Source organism: Centropristis striata, chromosome 18, assembly GCF_030273125.1.
Source record: "Centropristis striata isolate RG_2023a ecotype Rhode Island chromosome 18, C.striata_1.0, whole genome shotgun sequence".
NCBI classification, from domain to species: domain Eukaryota; kingdom Metazoa; phylum Chordata; class Actinopteri; order Perciformes; family Serranidae; genus Centropristis; species Centropristis striata.
Window position 1 is genome coordinate 15,148,843 of NC_081534.1, and position 22,062 is coordinate 15,170,904.

A 22,062-nucleotide genomic window follows, 5' to 3' on the forward strand; every position below is an offset into this window, starting at 1 on the left:
TTTAACTCAGTCCAAGTGGAAATAATATCAATGTAGTTTTTTGATGCAGACATTTCTGACCTCTAAGAACGTGCACAAGGGTTAAATAACCATGTACCTCGTCATAAAAATAGAAATCTATTTTTATATAGGTGTCTGTATTATTTTCATCACCCTGCAGTTACTGTAATAGCTTCACCTTCAGTGTCACTGCCTCCACTGTCAGCCTTTGCTTACAGTTCCTCCGTCATGCCTCGCCTTCCTTCACCAACCTTTGACCCACTCCTCTAAAACAGCATGTAAAGTGATGCAATAAAAACTGTGAGGAAACACAAAGTGACAGCCACGCTTCAAGGTCTGTACTTCCAAAACGAAACACCCATTATTCTGTTGGTGTTTCCATCACGAAAATCACTCGGTCAAACTGAAGTGTCGGGTTCAATTACGGCCGATAAATCTCCTGCTACAGATACAGTAATTAAGTGGGAGGAAAAGAAGAAAGGGAGTTTGCCTGCGGGGTGGAGTGTAATAAAAGGACAATGAGCCATCACGTTAGATATGTATCTTAACCTCTGTGATCCTGCTGTGGCGACTGGAGACAACTCTTTCCTCTTGAGTGGGTAAAACCTCACGATAAGAGATACTGAGTGACTCTTTGAGGTCACTGCAGCGCACAACTCTTACAGGAGTAAATGTGCATTATGAATTACATTATAAATGTTCAGTCCACCACTCAGTGATTCAAACAGTAAATCAGATATGCAAATAAAATTGCATTTTATTTTTTCTCTTTTTAAATAGTTTAATGATCACATGTATGTTAAAAAAAATTAAACATTTTTTATCACAATTATTGCAACTGTCAAGCTATGCAGGCTTAAAATGTATTTACCAATTAACAAAGATCTAATTAAAGGGTTTGTCAAGGAATTTTGAAGGAAAAGGGAAAAATAGTGGGTTGCATTCATTGCTTCATCATAACCTCATACCTTAACCTTTACTTATACCTTATACCTTTACTTTGTTAATTAATGTGGACAATCTGAGATGGTTTACATGTTTTTTTTAGGGTAAAAAGGCAAATAGTAGATAGAGTATTATACAGTAGACTACTTACACTGTTTAATACCTCCTCATTATGCACAATAATGGAAAAATAGCGACCCTTTTTAGATAGGCTAAGGTTTGTTTTTTTACCCCTTAAACACCCTTAAAACATGATTATAACCCATTAAAGATACTTAAATATATAATAACCCATCAATTTACACAATAATAAACCCCAGAATACTGTCAAAATACTGCACTGATTAAATCATTTTAGACCATATTCCTCAGGATCAAAATTATTTAGTAGAATAAGACATATTATTCCATATTGGTCCTATTGTTCTGTTTTCGTACCTGACTCTGTTCTTCATCTTTTGCTTTAGCTTTGCTGTATGCAACCATCTTTGGAAACGTCACCACCATCTTCCAGCAGATGTACACCAACACAAACCGCTACCATGAGATGCTCAACAACGTACGTGACTTCCTGAAGCTTTATCAGGTTCCCAAAGGTCTGAGTGAGAGGGTCATGGACTTCATCGTCTCCACCTGGGCCATGTCGAAGGGCATAGACACAGATAAGGTATTATTATTATCATTATCTATAGTAGAAGGACTTCATGAAATGTCCCAAGTTAGTAACAAACTCCTAAGTGCTCTTACGTCACTCTAACTTCTTATATTCATAACATTCCTAACTTATATATACTTTTGTTAAAATGTTATTAAGTGGAAAATGTGTATTATTATAGTTTTAAACAAGTTACACTACAAATTCCGTTGGTGCACTATGATAAGTCCAAAGATAAATCAATGCACAGTTCAGTCGATGAGGGTCAAAAAATAAGAATGCTATCATTATAAACTATATCGTAAAAAATGTATGAGCAGGCTCCACATGTGGACGATGAGAGCCTCCAAGGTCTCAGCAGATCACTGAGTGCACTCGTTGATCCTCAGGGTTCACTGAACTCTGCTGGACCTTGTGAACCTCTGGAGAGGGATGTATGAGTCTTTGTATTTGTAATCTACATGCCCATTATTATTTAATGCTGGTGGTTTTTAACCATCTGCTTAAGAGTCAAATCTTGAGAGCTTGGAATTGGATTTTTTATATTAATAATAATTGATTAGATTTATATAGTGCTTTTAAAGGTACTTAAAGTCACTCTACATAAAACATAAAGGAAATACAGATACAAAATACAGAAAACAATAACAGAAATGATAGTTCAGGTTAGGCAGTGGGAGTCAGGTTTTGAGTTGATTTTTGAAATCGATTTTTGGAGTGAGTCAGAATTTCGGATGTTTGGAGGGAGGGAGTTCCAGAGGGTATGGGCAGCAGCAGCAAAAGCTCTGTCCCCAACAGTGCACTGCTTTGTCCAACACATCCTACCCATGTATAAGGGCATACTTTTACCTTTTTAAAATGACTTTTTTTCCTTCCCAGAGTACCAGAAAAACACTCCTGAGTTCATTCTTGACCAGAATGTTTGATGTTTGGCCTAAAACATATTCTGGCAGCTTTTTCTTCTTCAAAACTGAATTTTTGATTGAGCTGTAACTCAGCTGCAAATGAGACTGTTATTATCTCTCTCTATGTTCGCTCTAATATTCCAGATCCGAAGATTATTTAAAGTTTAAGAATCTGACTTATTGTTTACTCAGACTTCCTATTACTTAGACAGTTTCTTCTATTGTTGTTCAATCTCACCATACTGAAATGCCGCCCTAAGAGATAAACTTTTGGCCGGACTTTACTGCTTTGGATAAAAGTGACCGACTATGACACATAATGACATATTAACTGCTCTGATATCTCGCTCAGGTTCTTTCAATTTGTCCTAAAGACATGCGGGCGGACATCTGTGTCCACCTCAACCGGCAGGTGTTCAACGACCACCCGGCGTTTCGCCTGGCGAGCGACGGCTGTCTGCGCTCTCTAGCTGTGGAGTTTCAGACCACACACTGTGCACCTGGAGACCTCATCTTCCATATCGGAGAGAGTGTCGACACCCTTTGCTTTGTAGTCTCTGGTTCACTAGAAGTCATCCAGGATGATGAGGTCATCGCAATACTAGGTAATCCAACGCAATATAACCAAATAGAACGGGTCAAGTTTTATCTGTTGGTATAGATAAAACTAGAACAAAGGTTGTCTGTCTCATTGCAAAGATGTGTTTGTGAACTTTTTCCTCAGTCCATTAGACTACCAGGCTGTGAACACAGCCACTTTTATTCCTGTTTTAGGTTTTCCCTTTCATTAAATGCCCCCTGTATGCTCTATTTCCACATGTTCTGTTTGCTAATATGTCACTGTGTTCTCTTTAAAAAGAAAACAACACATTGGATGTTAAAGAATGTCAAAGAATTCAACACTTTCTGTCAGTTTTTAACTCATTAATCGTGTCTGGCTCAATCCAGGTAAAGGTGATGTGTTTGGGGACGTGTTCTGGAAGGAGGCCACGATGGCCCGGGCTTGTGCAAATGTCCGAGCTTTGACGTATTGCGATCTGCACGTCATCAGGAGAGACGCTCTGATGAAGGTTCTGGAGTTTTATACAGCATTCGCAAATACCTTCTCGCGCAACCTCATTCTCACCTGCAATCTACGGAAACGGGTAAACATGAGTTTTAAGCTCTTAATGGTAAAAAATAGCTATCATTCTTTCCAGTTAGTTTTCAGTGTATGTAAAACATGTTGCTTTAAGATAGAGATACATATTAAAAAACAATACTTCTACAATTAATCTTTTGGTATGGGAAATTAAAAGTATGCCTATTTCACTGAATTGTAACTTGGGGTGTAATTCACAATTTTCACCAATAATTCAGCAAAATTTGCTCATATCAAACAGTCTGCCATGATACAATGACGATTTGATCCAATTCAGGGGCCTATAGATATTAGATGGTATCATATGTGGTTAATTGTGGTTTCATTTTCATTGTGATATGTTTGGAAGAGACTGAATAATAAAGTTGTGAGAACATTTACACTTTATCTAAAAATGAATCACGTTGTCACAACCATTTCATGGAAAGAGGTAAAACATATTTTATTCCAACTTTATGGGCGACAGTGTATAAAGCTACTTTAATGTGACAAAAGGGAAAAATTGTGTCTCAATGGAGTAATTTTTTTATCATCAATCGAATAAATAACAAAACCACCACCTTTGAATAACTCACACATTTGCACATGCAATGATAACATTTCAGATTATCTTATTTGGTGAAAGGGCATTCACAAAAGGGAAGTGAAAATCTAATAAGGAAGAGTTATTCTTAGGGTTCAAACCAAGATTCTAATTAATATTTGATAAAGCTTCTCGGGGATACTCATATTAATGCCATTAAGGCATTGAGATGTATTGGTTTCCAGTCTAGATAGTAAGTTGCTCATATATTGCTGTACAATTATCCTATGGGATGAACATCACATCAATTCTTAATGAATATTCCCTTTAAAGTCAAGTCATGTGTTTGGCACACGGGGTCCGTTGTGCTCTTTGTTCAGGACTAGCTCATGTGAAATTGAAATATTTCTGAGGTACAGCATATGCTATGCTATCAATTGGAATATGCATGAAATAATTAAACAGACTCACATTTACTGATATTTATCTTATATAATCTCTGTATCTACAAAAGTTCAGAAATAGAACCATGCGTCAAGTTTACAAAGCAAAAGCAGTCAAAACACAAAAAGTGTTTTTACAGAAACATGCAAATTTATTATGATTTCATAATGTTTAAAGTACTGTACTTTACATTCCCTCTCTGACTTTTCTAGTTAGTTAAAGCTCCATCAAAAGAGGCTTTATGTAATATTAAATATACTGAAATCATACAGTTGATGCATCAGCTCTAAATCTAAATCATTTTCGAGGCAAATAGTGGCTACAATGTTGAAAGATTTATGTCCTGTACTTAAAATGTATTCAATGAAAACAAAGTAATCTATTATTCATTTGAGCAGCTTTAGAAGCAGTACGTGCGTGCATAGGTTTAAGATTGAATCTCTGCCCCCTTTACTGTTATGAACTCAGTAAACTTGCATGAATGTGCATCTAAACTGCACATGCATGCAATCTAAATGCATCAGAATGATGATGATGATGATGATGCAATGAGCACAAATAACACTAACATTTTCAACATTTTCCTTTTGGTTTCAGTGTGTTATTTGTTTGTGATTTGATTAAACAGTTTTTTCTTTTTTTACTTTAAAAGTACCCTAGAGGGGGCGAACTGTCATCGTCATGAGGAATTGGAAACTTCTATTATTAGAGGTTTTCTCTCACACTATGGCTTTAAACACAAAATGTAACTTAAGTAGTTTCTAATCTCCAAAATATATATCTGCATGTGAATACAGAGTCTGTATTGGGACAATAGTTTGCTTTTGGAACCTTTCTAGTTTCCATTTGTAGTCCGAGTAGTATTGAATCCAACAATCTCTTAACCTTGGCTTTTGACATTTTTTTTTATTTACCGTTTTAATCTGCACTCATATGCAGATATCTGTTTTGTAGCCAATACGGACCAGGATCACTGGGCCTAAAACACCTACAAAAACTATCGAAGTTGCTAATCGAACTGTAAACAAAGACCGGTGAACGACAGAGGAAGGTTTGAGCTGTATATCTGTTACCTGTTAGCTGGATATTTGCTTGCAGCCCCTGAGATATTGGCTGTTGACCCCGATGATTACCTTAATGTTGATATACTTAAAACATTTCTAAAGTCTTGTTAACCATCAACATAAAGGATTGAATCATCTGTAAAAAAAATATGATTTGTTTTCAGAAAGAGTTAGTGTTTTCACATTTGAAATAATTTCACCATCTGGAATGGTTTATGAAAACCAGAGCTTATTGTATTTATAGTCACAGTTTCTTCAACATGTTTGCAAAGTTCAAGTGAGATGCTTAGAAGTTGTATCAACTTTCTTTCTTTGTTTTGTCCTCTCTCAGGGCCTACATATAACTCCATTATTCCATTAACAGTTTCCCTAATGTATTGTTGCTGTCAATTCTTTAATATTTTAATAGGCCTAGATGGTTATTCTTGCTTTAAAGCTGCCTTATATATGTACACTCAGTTTCATCCGAGTAGAGCTCTTTGAATTTAAATATGGCCTTGGAGTGTATGTCCCACATTACTGTCCTCATGCACAGACTCTCGCTCTTGCAGGTAATCTTCAGAAAGATTGCTGATGTGAAGAGGGAGCAGGAGCGCCAGAGGAACGAGGTGGCTCTCTCCATTCCTGACGACCACCCAGTTCGCAAGCTGTTCGCAAGGTTCAGACAGCAGAGAGACACACCGGGAGAGTCTCACATATACTTGGATCATAACTGTGTGCAGGTGGAGCCGCAGCGCCACCATCACTCTGACTCAAACTCTTACACTCAGTGTCAGCCTGTATCTTCTCAGCAGAAGGAGTACAGCTCCACGGTGCAGAATAATGCACCCTGCACAGGAGGAGGGACTGCAGGCAGTGGCTGCAACATGGCTGCGCCTCCAAAAGCACCGTCAGAGAAAATCTGCACACAAGAGGCTGGACGGGAGTCTATAGCGAGGCCTGGTGCAGAGAGTCAGATTTGTCAGGGGGTCAACAGTCCTGCACGGAACAGTGCTGCAGGTGGAGAGGGAGCTGTAGGTGGTGTTACCAGCAACAGAGGTGCTCGAGGCTGGGCAAAGTTTAAAAGCGCTGCTTCAGCTGCACCACCCGCACCACCCGCACCACCGCCTCCTGTTGTCGAGCCAGAAAAGAAACCTCAGAAAGCAGAGGAGTGGCCGAAAGGATCCCAGTCCTCAGAACACTTGACAGCCGGCAACAAGAACCAGGATTCGGAGGAAAGTGGAGAGACAGGGAGCACAGAGGGTGGCAACGGTGCTGGAGAAGCAGGTGAAGAAATAAGCGCCCTGCACAAAACGGACTCTTGTGACAGCGGTATCACAAAGAGCGATCTGCGCATCGACCGAGCCGGAGATTCAAGAAGCTCTTTTGAAAGAAGCCCGATGGAAAAGAGTCCGATGGAGAAAAACCCGTTCGAGCACAGCCTCGGGGTGGAGTCCCTCAAACACTCTTTCGTTCAGCCGGTGTCTGAACAAGCGCTCCTTCAGGCCACCCTGCTTGAGGCCAAGCTGGAGCTGAAGGGAGACATTCAGAAACTGTGCGGCCGCCTGTCTGTCCTCGAGTCTCAGGTGGGCGAGATCCTCAGGCTGCTGTCAATAAAAAGAAGACTCTCACTGCCACCGACGTCTTCCCCGAAGGCCAGAGTGAAAAATCAAGACTCATTCGCTGGCTCCAAGCCGGTCACACGGAAAACAGATGATGGACCTTTTTGAGCTTACAGATTTAAAACTTACAACCTTTGTCTCTTAAAAAACTGATTTATATAAGCACTGGTTTGCATGTCCTGCTGGACTCTGGCCTGCCAAAGAAATTTCTTAAATTAAACTCTACTGCATGCAAATATCCCTTTTAAATGTTACTGTAGCACTACAAAAACCCAGGGATTTTTCTACGACCCCTGATTCCAAAAAAGCATGGATACTGTGGGAAACATAATTAAAAGCAGAGTGCATCAAATTCAGCATTCAGAGTGTACATTTACTTTTTTTTTTTTTTAACATAAAATATCTTTTCTTGTACTGTATTCAATTGATTGTAGTTTGAAAAGGATTTGCAAATCATTGCATTCTGTCTTCATTTACATTGTGTCCCAACTTTTAAGGAATCAGGGTTGAAATAGTCTTTGACCTATGAGACACCATTATGGTCCTATGAAAACAATATTAAGACCGCCAAAAAATGAGGAACAAATATTGAACGAACAATTAAAAAACACTTATTGCCAGGAGAAATATGAATATAAAGCAATATAAACTGGCACTCAGAGATTTCAGACCTCTGTCAAGGCCATATCATGTCTCACAATGTCCAAAATTTTAGATGTTCTTCCATGGCCCATGCTACACCCTGCCACCAATTTTCAAGAAAATTGGGCCAGAAGTTTTTCCCGAATCCTGCTGACAATCCAAACCTAACCTCTTTGGTGGAGGAAACAACATAGAGGTACGTTTCTCATGTATGATACTCTGATGAAGGCTTTTGTAGAAGCATCTTAGCCTGATAGGAGCTGAAGTCAAGCCACATTTTTTAAAGAACACCTGAATAGAGGGTTAAGGGGACAGTTCACCCCCACCCCCCTGTAGTTCTATTTATAAATCTAGATTGTTTTTGTGTGAGTTGCCAAGTGCTGGAGATATCAGCCATATAGATGTATACTTTTTTTTATTTATTTTTTAGATATGATGGAACTAGATGGCATTTGGCTTTTGGTGTTTAAAACTGAAGAAAATCCATTTGAAAAACTCAACAAAAATGTCTCTTACCAGAAACCATGACCCAGTTTCATGTTGGAACTATTTCCTTTCTACAGAACTACACCTGCTAATGGACGAGAGCCTTGTGACAGCAAGCTCAAATAAGCGGTAATGTTAGCTAGCTCAGTGGTGCTAGGTGAGCAAGCAGTGTCGGTTTTTGCTATAAACTAATCTTCTTTGCTGTGATTTGATTAGTGGGTGTAGTTTGGTACAATGAATAGTTATCACATGAAACTGCTCACACTAAAACAATCTAGATTATTAAATAGCTATGCATGTGTTAAGGAAAATATGTATTTTGGGGTGAACTGTCCCTTTAAGCAACAAGGTTCACCTGCAATAACTTTCAGAATTATTTATACTACTCTCATATCTTAGAGAAAGCAGCTCCTCAGACTATCATCTGTTACATTAATGTCCCCATTTAGTTAATTGTCAGGTAATAATATGTGCCTTACAATAATAAAGCCTCATTCAGGGTTACTTTGATGACACATAAGCAACTCGTTATGGTTTTTGGGCATATGTTTTATAATAGTAATGCTAACCCAGGTTGTGTTTTACCCCTTTTTGGAGGATAAAGTAAGTTTCTCATTTGAATCTGTCACTGCACTATGCATTCATTTTATGAACTGTTTAGAAATTCTTAAAACTGTAATAAAAAATAATAAATGGTTAAGCTTAATTCCCATGCACGTGAAATATGAATAGGAATGCAATAATGGTGGTTTAAAATGGATTTTTATTGTTAATTATTATTATCTCAATTTTCCTATGAAAGATTTATTTTCCTTAAATAAGATGGGACAAGAGAGAATATTTTGAGATGTTGCAGGAAACTTTATGTATATCCCTTCAAGTAACCGTGCCTCTTGCTCAGGTATATTTGTTCTTATGTTGAATTTCAGTATTTATTTCAGCATAACTTATTTTATCTTTGCCTACTTGTAAGATTAAATAGTTTGGAAATCTTGCTTTTATATGACGGAAAATTTTAAATTATAGGCTACTTATTACACACCTATTAAGTCATAAGAGTACCATAACAAAGAATAAATCAATAAAAATAATGACAAAATAAATCTGTGAATTTAAGGAGAAAAAAATCAAATTAAAATAAGTAAATTAAAATGTGAAGATTTAAAGATAAATAAATTAAAGAATTAATAGAAATATAAATTATGTATTTTCACATTTTTTTCTTCATTTATTTCTGTATTTATTCATATTGTTTTTGTATAGATGTATATATGTTTTGCATATAGATTACTCTATTTTTTCTTGTTTAAAAAAATATTTGTATTTATATATTATTTATATATTCTCATCCGTTTGTTTTCCTCTTTATTTACTTTTTTTCTCAATTGTGTTTGCTTCTCTTTATATTTCCACATTCTTATTTACATATGACATTTTTTTAATGGCACTCTTATGACTCCATACACACCACTATGCAACTATAAATGAACCAGCACGGCACTTGGTGATGCAAACATTTGCATTTGTTTTTCCTGTTTGCATAAAAATGATAACAATGATGTACATGATGAACAGCATGGTTACAGTTCAAATTTAAGATATTTTCTAATTTATTGTGTGACTGCGAATCATGTTAGTATGAACTGTGAGGATGTAAGCATGTGAATGTTAGTCGATTCAGTACACCTATTTTATATTACATGTAGACATGATGTTGCATGCATCCAGGGAACCTGTTAACAGTGAAATGAATAATGAAAACTGATGCCTGCTCACCATCTGTTGTTTACTCTCCTCTGTTATGCAACAAAAGTCAGTCTTTATCAAAAGCACTGAAAAGTGTAACATGCAGACTGTTTTATATATTTCACATGTTTGTTTTTGTTGATCCAAGTGAGACAAAGCACTCTTTGTGAACAGGAACTGCTATTTCCATCAGGTTGATTATTTACTGACCTACTTTTCTTATTATTTTTTTGTATTAACATTGTTTTATTTAATAGTTGACAGTAGAAATAGAAAGGAAACATGGGGAGAAAGAGGGCACAGGGAACAACAAAAGTGCCGGACTGGACAGTCACTTTTGGCATTAGAGCGGTGAGGGTCTTCACTAAATTAAAAAAGAATTCCTTTCCACTGACTGTTTACCTCATAAGTGCCGACATGTAATTAGTACCATATGAATAATTTAAAGAATTTAATTTAAAAACAATTACTTGAAGCAAGTTTGCCCTCAATTTAACGCATTTAACGTACAGTATGTTAATGTTTGATGTTTAAAGCCCCCCACGACACAAGATGGCACTGATGTCTTCTTAAAGTGTCTTAGAAACACGCATGCGCAGAAGAAGAAAACACTACTAAACAGGACTGCAAAAGTTTGAGCCCCTAAATCCAAAGAAAATCCAAAGCAGGTAAATATTGTGCTTTATGGAGTGAAATAAATGTGATTAGCGTTGGCCTTTTGTAGCGATTTTACTGCAGTGTGGTCACATTAAACTTCAGTTGAACGATGTTAACTTTTTGAAGCCGACATAACTTTGAAAAAATGTATTTTATGACATTTGGTTCCGTAATAACATTATCCACGTTAAACATATCAAATGTGACCGCAGAGAATGCGCGAATGCGTGGAGTTTACCCTCATTTATATACAGTCTATGAGTTTACCATATGTTTCCTGACTACTGACCAATGAGGTAAGGGATGTTTCTGTCAAAATCATACAGCTATTCAATCATACGCTTAACATATTTTGGTATCGTCCTGAATACAGAATCCTTATGGAAAAACATTACAGCCTTATAACTGATTATTAGAAAACATGCTGTTTGGTTTCAACAAATTATGATGATTAAAAACAAGCAACCAGAGATGTATAATTAATTCAGGCAAAATGCCATGAAGCCTATACAAATTGTTACACATTGATTTAAAAAAACAAAACACAAAAGCTAGTCCTCTATGTGGGACAACATTGTGGTGCAACAACTACCGTTAACCCTCTATGGTACACATTCTGATCATACACTGTATATAAGGTTCTGATGCCAGTTAGGAAAAATGTTTGGAGTGTTATTTTGTCTTAAAATAGACTAAATAACCATAATCTGAAGAAATTTTATAATTCTAGTGAACCACGTGTAAAAGATTCAGTAGCTTCAACAGGGTACAATACATAACAATTTAAGTTGAAAAACATTATAAAAGTAACCTTTTAAAAAAAAAACGGTTTCTTGTCTGAATGTTGCCTGTAGGAAACATTGTACCACTGAACCAACGACCCATTGAAATGAATGTCTTCAACAGTGTATGAAACCATCAAAAATTAAGGTTTACTCACCCATCAGTAGGAATATATTTTTTTCCAGATGAATAGGGCCAGGAAATTACATTTTGACGTTCTGAGTGATTTTTTGGTGGCGCAAGATGGCAAAGCTGTTTCCTTGGGAAAAGTCTGCTAAATAGGGTTTCATTATGGCCTCCTGGAGGTCATGTGACAAATTAAAGCATCGCTATTGGTTCCCTATACTTTTTTATTTTTTTAAAGTATCGCATCACTCAAAAACATGCATTGTAGAAATTTGACAGGCCAAAAATGGGAATGTTGCCTGCAGTGGCGGTTCTACACAGGGGCCTCCAGGGGCCCCTGCCCCTGTGAAGAAGCCCTTGGCCCCTGCTGTGGCCCCTGTGTCAAATTACTAATAAAATGATCAATTTATAACGACGAACTACGGAACAATTCTCACCTTTTTTTTGTGCAAACAATATCTCATTGTGCACAAAAGGAACCCAGAATGTGTACATTGTATAATAGTTTAATTGTGCAATTAAAGCTTGTGTATATATAAAAAAGATCATTCTCACTATACTGCACTTTCAAAATAAAAAAAAGTAATTGTGCACAAAAATTAGAAATGTCATTGTCGTGCAAAAATAATTATTATTGGTAAGTCCCATTGTTTCAATCAGTGTATTTGTATCTTCCAAATATACTGAAATGAGATTTTTAAATGAGCTAAAATAAAGGTTTTGGATGCTTAAATATAATGTTTGTCGTTTTTTAATGGGCCCCTCTGATCAAACACTGGCCCCTGCTTGGCCCCCACAGTAAAACTGGTCTAGAACCGCCACTGGTTGCCTGAGGGCAACACAGTCCCATAGAGGGTTAAACACTTCCCTGATGTCCTCCGCTGTTGTACTGCTCATTCCCCGTTAGTATGCGCTTTCACTTCGCCTAGCTATGTTTGACCAACTTTACCGCATTGTCCTGCTTCTTTCATGTTTGCTAATCCTCTCCGAAACCTGCTTAAGCTCCTGAAAGCCAGTTATTTACCAGAGGAAGCAAAAACAAAAACGTCTTCTCAAGCTAGCTAGCAGTTAGCCATTTGTCCTGAGAACTACTGTAAAGTAAGTTACGTTAAACATACTTACTTTCACTAGAGGTTTGGTTTATAACATTTACGAAGTTCTACGTTTTCTTTCTAAATCTGGCCTTAAAATTAATGCCGTAAATAAAATAATCCACATAGTACATGGCAGAGCCGTTGGTTAATGGTGACCACAGTTACCAGTGGTTACCAGAGCCGTTGGTTCATGTTGACTGCAGTTACCAGTGGTTACCAGAGCCGTTGCTAACGCCTTTAAAAGAAACAGCCAATCAAATTGCAGCATGGCAAAAGGCAATCAGCTCTGAGCATGCGCAGTGTTGTTACGAAGTTGGGGTTTAGTTCTCACGTAGCCGCCTCCGGATTTTAGAGTACATTTAAAACACTGACCTTATGTTTTAGAATTTTGATAAATAGCAGCAGTAATCGAGGCTATGCATTAATTGTGAAATAAATAAATTAATGTCCACTGAAACTACAACTTATTCTGCTGTGCCCCACTTGACCCAAATTACCTGTTACCTCAAACCATGACCCAATATCCACCTGAAATAATGAGAAGGCTGTTTAAATGACTGTAGCACCCGATATTGTCATAATGTCTTTTAAAATGTTAGAGAATTCGCACTTAACCTGATCGAAAATTATCATAACTTGACCAATATTACTTCAATAACATTTTTTACAGATAATGTTAAGTCCTTTCAGATGGGTCTTTTTTTTCTAACTAATTATTTTTAAAGGATAACGTAAAGTATGCTTTTTTTTTTTAATTTAAGCTTGGTGTACTCAAAAAAACTGGCAACTTGGAGTAATACCTACATCAGTAAACCTCTAACTCTGTAAACCTCTGTAATTATCTACAATAATGAGCCAAAATGATGTAAGAAAGCAAGATTTCTGATTAAGCATAATTTTTGTTTTCTTAAATCAGAGCTGAGATGGAAATGCAGCTTCCACCTCACGAGGGAGACGAGCTCTCAGTCGTTGACATGCACACCGGTGGAGAGCCTTTACGGATCATCCACAGCGGCTACCCAGAGGTCAAAGGTGACAGTGTGCTGGCTAAACGGCGTTATGTCCGGGAACATCTGGATCACCTCAGGAGGGTGCTGATGTACGAGCCGCGGGGACATTACGACATGTACGGAGCCCTGATCTTGGACAGCGAAGAACCGGAGGCTGATCTGGGGGTGCTGTTCATGCACAACGAGGGGTACAGCACCATGTGCGGACACGCCGTCATTGCACTGGGGCGCTTCGCCGTGGACTACAAACTGGTGAAAGAACCGCGGTCACCGGAGACTCAAGTGAACATACACTGTCCCTGTGGTCTGGTGAAGGCGTTTGTCGAGTACTCTGACGGTAAAACAGGAGGAGTGAGGTTCCTCAGTGTGCCAGCATTTGCATTTGCTACAGGTATGACACTCACCCTGAAGAATCCAAACTGTTCTCAGGTGCTTTTATACCCCAAAGGATTCACTATATTACTTTTAACCAGATGTGACGGTGAAGGTGGAAGGGTTTGGTGATGTGACGGTTGACATCAGCTATGGAGGAGCTTTCTACGCCTTTGTAGACGCCCAGAGGTTTGGCCTCGATGTGACCAAGTCCAGGACTCGAGATCTGGTAGACGCAGCCACAGCGGTGACCAATGCCGTCAAATCTCAGGTGAGAAGTTCATATTGTACAGCCGACCGGTAATAAGTTGAGTAAAATTACTACACACAGTATTATCCATGCAACAGTGGGCTGTCTACATTGTCTTTGTTGATTTTTCCAATTTTATTTGACAGTCTTGACCTTTCTTGTGGTGTTCTCTTCCAGGTGAAGTTGCACCACCCAACCAGTGATGATCTGGCCTTCCTCTATGGCACCATCCTCACAGACGGCAAAGATACATATTCCCCTGATCCCACCGCCAATATCTGTGTGTTCGCTGAAGCTCAGGTAAATTCCAAACACCTGGTCATTTGACACCTAAATGGAGTGTAACTGAAAACTGGCTTTTATGGGTTTTGAAACATGTTCTCAGGTGGATCGGAGCCCCACTGGTTCTGGTGTTACAGCCCGGGTGGCTCTTCAGTATCACAAAGGTCTCATCCAGCTGAACCAGACCAGGACGTTTCAGAGTGGAGCCACTGGGTCCCAGTTCACAGGAAAAGCTGTCGAGGTGATAATATGTTAATAGCTGAAAGCTCTCTGGGTTGACTGTCGTTGTCACATTGTGCCATTAACCGAACATTTTTAGATAACGTCCCTCTGTTTGTCTCTTCAGGTGGAATCAGTCATTAGCGGGTTAGACGGATGAAATCGTGTTAAGAGTTGGTTCTGAAGCATAAAATAGAGACTCTAAAGTGTTCTATCAAAATCACTGGACGGTTTTTATGATACTGAGTGAAAACATTTGCTAGTTATAGGAAAGGAAAATCAATCCTAAAAGAGATTTCACACTTTCAGCTGTCACTGTCTTAGTAAAATATCAGATCAAGACTTAAATAGATGGGGTAGTGGATAATTAGTTCCTGACTCTGTAGGTTTGCAAAATATTTGTTTTCCATTTTAAAAATGTCTATTTTTATGGTGAAAAAATTGGCCTTCCATAGCAAGAAAAACTAGCAATTGAGACCATAAACTCACTAGGAAAATGTTTTCTGAGGTGATATATATTTAAAGTGAGAAGTAGGCTCATTTTCTCATAGACTTCTATACAATCAGGCTTCTTTTTGAAGCAAGTAGAGTCGCCACCTACTGGTCATTAGAAAGAATTCAGGTTTACAGCACTTCCACTTCATTTTTTAGACCCTACTTCCTACTACTCTTGAGATGGGGTTATTTTTTTTGACAATGAGGACTTTTGTTAATGTGGTTCTGCCAATTTCTAAAAATACAACTTACAAACTCTTACTTACAGAGCCATGTGTGTGATTTTTCTTTTGTGTCTCTGTTCAGGAGACAAAGTGTGGAGACTTCAAGGCTGTAGTGGTGGAAGTCGCCGGCAGAGCTTTTTACACCGGAGTGTCACGCTTTGTGCAGGAGCCAGACGACAAGCTGACACATGGCTTTCTACTGAAGTGAGGCTGAATTACAAGTTGTCTAAATAAAAGTGGTTATACATGAGAAAGCTTTGCAAACATTAGTGTTTGGTAACTTAAAACAAGAGAAAATCTCGAAGCCATAGATGTCAGACTGATCCATGAAAAGCCATGTGGCTGCAGGTTTTTGTGCCAAGCGAGTCAAGTTAATTATGGTTTGAAACACTTGATTACTAGTATGCAGGGGACACACTACATGCGGTACAAGTTTTAACAGATCTCACCATGAAACATTCCCAGCTGATTACTTACATTAACACATTATTTCTTGTATTACAAGTTTTCTGAAATGTTATGTTGAATATACAAATGCATCCTAAATATGTGCTTTTTTGCTGCATTTGCAGAACATAAATCTGATCATTGGATAAAGCAACGTTTCAAATTCTCATTTCATTTTGTTGACATAGTAGAGTCAAAGATTTTTACAGAGGGAATTTTACATATCATTTAAGTAGTATGTATCCATATGTATAATATACATATGGACTACATAAATGCTGTCATCAGTGATAAAAAAGAACAAATTTGCCATGTTTTATAAATAAAGTGTTATATATAAATTTAGCTATGAATAATATATGAACATGAAAAAGCATTTGTATATAGATAGGCATGAAAATATAGGGTTTTTTTTTTGGAGAAAATTGCATCTAAAGTTTTTCTATCACGAAATTATGTTTACATAATGGAAAATATGCATTTTTTAATTCTAACTTTTGGTGACTTTAAAAATAAATCTACAGGTGAAAACAGACAAAGTTTAGTGAAATAAACTAAATATATGAAAGATGACATATGGAATCAAAATAACGTTTTGCCCTAAAATAATAAATAACCTATGTACTATTTTCTTTTGTTTGATCCACCATTCACAAGGTAACAAACTTGGCCAAGACATGTTTTGGATTTGTATTAAATGTAAAAAGGTTGAGTTATGGCAGTAGAGGTTGGGTATTCAGTTCATTAGCAGAAACTGACCACTAGATGGCGCCTTGAGCCTGGTGGAACCTTTGAGGTTCAACAATACTTCAGAAACACAAAGTTTTTAAGTCCACTTCAGGGCTTGTGGTGTTTAAAAATCACTTTGACCCTACATAAATATTGCATAAGAATGCATTTAAGTGCATAGACTAAATATAAAAACTCACAACTGTTTCTCCCATTTATTATCATCAGGTCATTGTACAATGGAAGGCAATATTTAAATTATAAAAGTCCAATGGAGGTGTTTGACCCTGGATGGATTCACACAGATGAAGGGGAAAATTGAAATAAAATTTCCAAATGTAATGTTTTCCACAAGGATAAAAACATCACATGTGGATCACAGAGTTTAAAAGCAGGGTTTTCTTTCTTTCTTTCCTTCTTTTTTGCAGTGTAAATCCAGCCAGTGAACAGAAAACATAATTCATCTATTCAATACAAACATAAAGGAGGGCACTCCCTTCAGAGGAGGAAAAAAAAGTGTATTGCATCAACTGGGTATTGTTTAAATGGCATTTAGCATAGTAATTATGTAATTATGAATTTTATATGTGCATGTGTAACAAGCACGCAACCTTATATATAGATATATGTAATCTATGACACGAGTGTCCACACATGTTGAGAAATTGCAGATTAGGCCCAGGCCTTAGAGAGTACCCACTCAACAATTAAAACAACAGAGTTAAGGCCAGCTCTTAACAGGAAAAAGTTCAAATAAAACATACAGTGATCAGATATATAAATGCTGCACGTCAATAATGATGAATAGAAAAGAAACTTCTCCGCTGTGTCCGCTGCAGTCAAAACCACGTCTGTCTAACATCGCAGTGTCTCAGTCCTGTGATGGTTCAGACTGCAGGCGAACCAGCAGCGTCAAGAGGAAGTTCAGATTCAGTCTTTCTCCACAAAAATGATCTCATGGCGTTCTCATTCTATGAAATCAGTCCGTACAAAATTGTGTTTTTAATGGAATCAGCTTCCTGTTGGATCGAGCATCAAGCCCTGAAGGAGTCTGCGAGCTGCACATTTCACTCTGTGCATAGATTCTGACGTACAAAAACAGCACAGAACGGTTCCTATCAAACAAGCGTGAGACTCTTTTACACCTGGAGGTTTTCTCCAGCGGGGGAAAACATCCTGCTCCTGCACGACCGCTCCCTAAAACGTTTCATTCGACCAAACTGATCCTCCAGCGGGAATTATCCGATTTTGGTCGTTAACAACAACTTTTGGCTTCTGCTCCGTTTTAACATCAAAAACATCTCTGAGGATGAAAGGTCTGAACGGGTTTGTGCTGTGTGTGGCTCTGCAGCGATGATGCAAAGGCCGAGCTGGGTGGGAGCGGAGGAGGGTGCGGAGGAATGTGCATGTCAGTTCGACCCAGAGGGGAAACTAATGATGAGCGAAACAAGGATGGTGACTTCAACCCCGCCCCCCCTCGCTTAGAAGTTGAGCTTTGTGACCGGTCGCTCTCTGCTCGCGTCTGTGTTCTGGCTGTTGATGCGCTTGCGGTTTCGCTTCATCTTGGACAAGTCCTTGTCGAAGACCTCGCCCGATCGCAGCGCTGACACCAAGTCGTCAAACTCGCCGCCGTCGTCCTCCCCGTTAGCCTTGGCTTTCCGGGCCTTTCGCTCCTTCTCCCTCTGCTCTTTGAGCTGAAGACACAGAAATAAAAATTATTGTATTTAAATGAATTGTATTTAAAAAAAGTCCCTCTGTTTTATTATTAACTATTTATTCAAAGGAATACTTTTTTTTTTTAATTTATTGTCAAGAAACGGTCAGTGTCAACTTCATTGTGAATTCTGCCATATGTACAGGACATAGAGGATCCATATTGATTGATTCTCTCATATGTTGGTATGAACGAATATAAAAACAAAACAAAAAGGGAATAAAAATACTAGGATGAATATTTAAATATTTAGAAGTTAAGCTGGGGGTCTGGGGAGATGGTAAAAAAAAGACACAAACGTGTGTTATAAATGAGGCTAGAAGCAGCATGTTAGCTTAGCATAAAGACTAGAAACAGAAGGAAACAGCTAGCTTGGGTCTGTTCTAAAGAATAAAAATCATCTCAAAAGCTATTTCACGCCTGAACTCTGAACTTGTTTTCATTGTTCATTTTTACATGACATGTAAAGTCTGTCAAATGACAGCTAACATGCTAATTAGTGGGCTTTAGAGGTGCTAGTGGATGCGATTTGTGACCTTCAGACAGAGCCAGACAAGCTATGTCTCCTTGTTTCCTGTTTTACTGCTAAGCTGAAACGTTATACATCAACCATGTGATTATATGTCATGCAAAATTCAGATGGAGGGCAGGAAGTGATAAATGTATAAACTGCACAAACTAGATACAGAGGACAGCAGCTACATAACAGGATTGAATGAACCTGCATGTAACAGGTATCATCAGAAAATTTAAACTCGTATTGGATTTAATCCATGCAAACTTTCAACTTTTCATTTGCAACAGGAAGATAGTGTCTTTGATCTTCTTTTAAAAGTTATGTGGCCACAACTTTCACTCTGAATCCATTTCCACATTTCTAGAATGTTTCAGATTATACTGATTAAGCAGGAAGTGTTTTGTAACTGTTGTTCCTTTTGTCAAGAATCATATATAAACATGGAACGATCACACACCTGAGCCTCCATTTTGGCCCTGCGTTCCTCCTCCTCTTTGCGTCTTCGCATGTTCTCGTTCTCCTGCTGGGCCTCAGCGAACGACTGCAGGAACTGGTCGAAGATGCCAAAGAACTCATCTGGCTGCATCTTACCGGCATCCTCACCGAAGTGCTTTACTGCCTTCAGGAACTGCGGGACCAAAGAGAAGCGGGCACACGGGATTAGATTTACAGCAGGACACAGCAGAACCGTGTTTTACTCCGTCCTCGACTGTTTTACAGGAGACTCGTTAGGGCTCGGCTCTTTGAAATAAGAGCAGGGTACCAGCGTCTGGGCTTTGAAGCCCGCGTTAGCCCAGATCTGACCGGCTACTGATTACAGCTGAGGCCAGAGACTGGAGCCAGAGCCAAATTAAGGCAACGTGTTTGTTGAGTGTTTTTCACAGTAAGTTTAAAAGGAGGACATCCAGATGTGAGATCATGCTGCGAACATACACTCTCCAAGATGTGCAGAGATCTGTGCATGCCACGCTAACTCCATCGGGTGGAGCAAAGATGCATTTTACTTATTTAAATTGTTTGTAATCAATCAATTAAGTAGTTAATTAATGTGCAGTAGGTACTTCTTCACAATAGGACAAGTTTCCATCATTTTGTCTTTACATCTGTATTCTGCAACCGTTTTATGATCTGCACTGAGACACACAAACCAGATGCACGGAGCTGTTAAAGGGTCAGCATGTTCTCTGGTTCCCACTCATGAGTACAGAAGACCACTGTAAACACGCTCAAATGTTTAACTGTGGGACACCGTAAATGATTCACAGGAACTAATAGCTACCATGTGACCATGTGAGCACGTGGGTCAATGTAGCACCACATTGTGGGGTGAAAAACACTAAATAAAGAGATAAGAATAAGATAAAAACTCTGCTGTAATAAATATAGATTTCTTCAAGGCGTCATGCTGTCTTAGAAAGGTGAATATGATCAGGTTTCTGGTTGTAAAAAGACTATTTTGTATAAAATTGCTGCAAAATCCAGGTTGGCTGTGAAAAAAATGAATACTAATATTTAGAGAGCAGGGCAGTTAATGGCCATTATATAATGCCAATATCTTTTTTTGCATCTAAAAACATACAATAATTCAATTATAGTAATAAATAAGACACGGAATTACTGAACTGAAATGTACAATTATTTAATATTATTGTTTTCTGCACTCTGCTTAAGTAGATCTGGTGTCTGTCTGCAATAAACCTATTTTTAAATTTAAAAAAAAACTAAATATATGTTCACAGCTCCCAAAAAAAAATTGTTAAAAAAAAAAAAAGTTCTTTTAATTGCTGTATTTTTGAATGTATTTTTTTAATGTTTTGTGTTGATTTCTGTCACACTGAATCTATCTTGGCGTTTACTGAATCGATTTTGTTTCAGCTCAGTGGAACATTGTAACTATACTTTAATCCTTACTTACAACTTTATAGGAAAGTGTCTGTCCAACTCTATGTGTAGTTTATTGCATTTTATACAAATTTAAATACCAATAAAAAAGCCTGCAGCACAAAATAAAATAGCTTTAACATAATTGTGTAACATAATATCCTCTGCCTCTGTTTCTGGTTTCTCTCTTGACCTGCACACATGGCTGCGAGCAGGCCGACCAATAAAGCATCAGAGGTGCAGCAGGCAGGAAGCTGAAGCACTTCACTCCCGCTGTTAGCTTTCCAACAAGGTGACTGATGAGGTCAGCGGGGCGTGTAGAAACAGCTGCGGCGAGAGGAAATGAGATGTACGCTTTCTGCATCTACAAGTGACAGTGGTTCCGTCTGGTCTGCTAAAACATACACACACACACACACACACACACACACACACAGAGTTTCCAGCCACCGTGACGTACCAGCTCCTTGGCCTCGGTGAGAGAGTCCTCCACGTCGGAGAAGCTGAAGCTGGCCACAGTGATGAACTGACTCACCACAGACACAAACTTATCTCCGAGCTCCTGCGGCCGCTTCTTCTGGTATTCCAGCTCCTATGAGTGACCAGGAGAGTGGATCAAAATACAAAAAAAATACACCAGACATACACTAAATGTTGCACAACAGCATGACCAAAAAATAAACGTGTATTATATCATAGATGTTTGTGACTCACACTCTCCACGCTCTTCAAGCCGCTGCGCAGGTTGCCGATATCTTTTTCCAGCTCAGTCATGCTGCCAAATGAAAGAGAAGTGATTGTTTCACTAAAAATGGAACACAAACTTTTAGAAACTGGTAGACCAAGACTCTTGTTGCTGCTGAAGATGATGTAAGAGCTCAGTAGCTGATCACTTTCACATATTATGGAATTGTGCAGCAGACTAATCCTAATGGCTGAAGATAACAGAAATGAAACCACTAAAGAAACACTTGGTATTGTGATATTATTTTCTGTGGCTGACCAGTGTTTTCGATTTATTTGCCGATTTCTTTCCTGTGACTCATTAAGCCTTGGTTTTAAAATCCATCTTGGGCGTTCAGATCAAGTGGTCACTGCTAAATACAAGTG

The 22,062-nt window shown here is 38.3% G+C and overlaps 3 protein-coding genes and 1 long non-coding RNA gene across 10 annotated transcripts in view; 2 read left to right on the forward strand and 2 right to left on the reverse strand.

Moving 5' to 3' along the window:
- LOC131990779 (potassium voltage-gated channel subfamily H member 5-like) overlaps positions 1-7,657 on the forward strand; it is a 17,754-nt gene extending 10,097 nt beyond the window's left edge. The window contains exons 9-12 of the mRNA XM_059355895.1: positions 1,413-1,612; positions 2,858-3,110; positions 3,454-3,650; positions 6,229-7,657. Coding sequence (XP_059211878.1) covers positions 1,413-1,612; positions 2,858-3,110; positions 3,454-3,650; positions 6,229-7,386 — 1,808 coding nt within the window. The 3' untranslated portion in view covers positions 7,387-7,657. The remainder of the gene's footprint in view (positions 1-1,412; positions 1,613-2,857; positions 3,111-3,453; positions 3,651-6,228) is intronic.
- The window catches only part of LOC131990781 (uncharacterized), a 24,156-nt gene extending 12,283 nt beyond the window's left edge, over positions 1-11,873 (reverse strand). Inside the window, exons 1-2 of the long non-coding RNA XR_009396086.1 lie at positions 11,750-11,873; positions 1,384-1,578 (exon numbers count right to left, since the gene is read on the reverse strand). This is a non-coding gene — a long non-coding RNA (uncharacterized LOC131990781). The remainder of the gene's footprint in view (positions 1-1,383; positions 1,579-11,749) is intronic.
- On the forward strand, positions 10,749-16,539 carry LOC131990778 (trans-L-3-hydroxyproline dehydratase). Of its 3 annotated transcripts, none has more exons than XM_059355894.1 (6): positions 10,749-10,820; positions 13,729-14,213; positions 14,296-14,465; positions 14,622-14,744; positions 14,830-14,967; positions 15,747-16,539. In XM_059355894.1, the coding sequence occupies exons 2-6, from the start codon at positions 13,736-13,738 to the stop codon at positions 15,870-15,872; spliced, it is 1,035 nt and encodes a 344-aa protein (XP_059211877.1). In that variant the 5' UTR covers positions 10,749-10,820; positions 13,729-13,735; the 3' UTR covers positions 15,873-16,539. The 3 variants fall into 3 exon arrangements, with proteins under 3 accessions (XP_059211877.1, XP_059211875.1, XP_059211876.1); XM_059355892.1 differs by lacking the exon at positions 10,749-10,820 and adding an exon at positions 10,911-11,105; XM_059355893.1 differs by lacking the exon at positions 10,749-10,820 and adding an exon at positions 12,578-12,816.
- A 501-nt stretch (positions 16,540-17,040) lies between these two features.
- Positions 17,041-22,062, reverse strand: part of LOC131990950 (disheveled-associated activator of morphogenesis 1-like) — a 66,819-nt gene continuing 61,797 nt past the window's right edge. For all 5 annotated transcript variants that reach the window (XM_059356202.1, XM_059356205.1, XM_059356204.1 and 2 more), the window contains 4 exons: positions 21,667-21,727; positions 21,413-21,544; positions 19,529-19,699; positions 17,041-18,534 (listed from right to left, as the gene is read on the reverse strand). In XM_059356202.1, the coding sequence (XP_059212185.1) occupies positions 18,322-18,534; positions 19,529-19,699; positions 21,413-21,544; positions 21,667-21,727 (577 nt within the window). In that variant the 3' untranslated portion in view covers positions 17,041-18,321. The remainder of the gene's footprint in view (positions 18,535-19,528; positions 19,700-21,412; positions 21,545-21,666; positions 21,728-22,062) is intronic.

Coding starts and splice junctions, on each gene's coding strand:
- LOC131990778 (XM_059355892.1), top strand. Junction 14,214..14,295: donor AGCATTTGCATTTGCTACAG/GTATGACACTCA, acceptor ACTTTTAACCAG/ATGTGACGGTGAAGGTGGAA. Junction 14,745..14,829: donor GTGTGTTCGCTGAAGCTCAG/GTAAATTCCAAA, acceptor ACATGTTCTCAG/GTGGATCGGAGCCCCACTGG.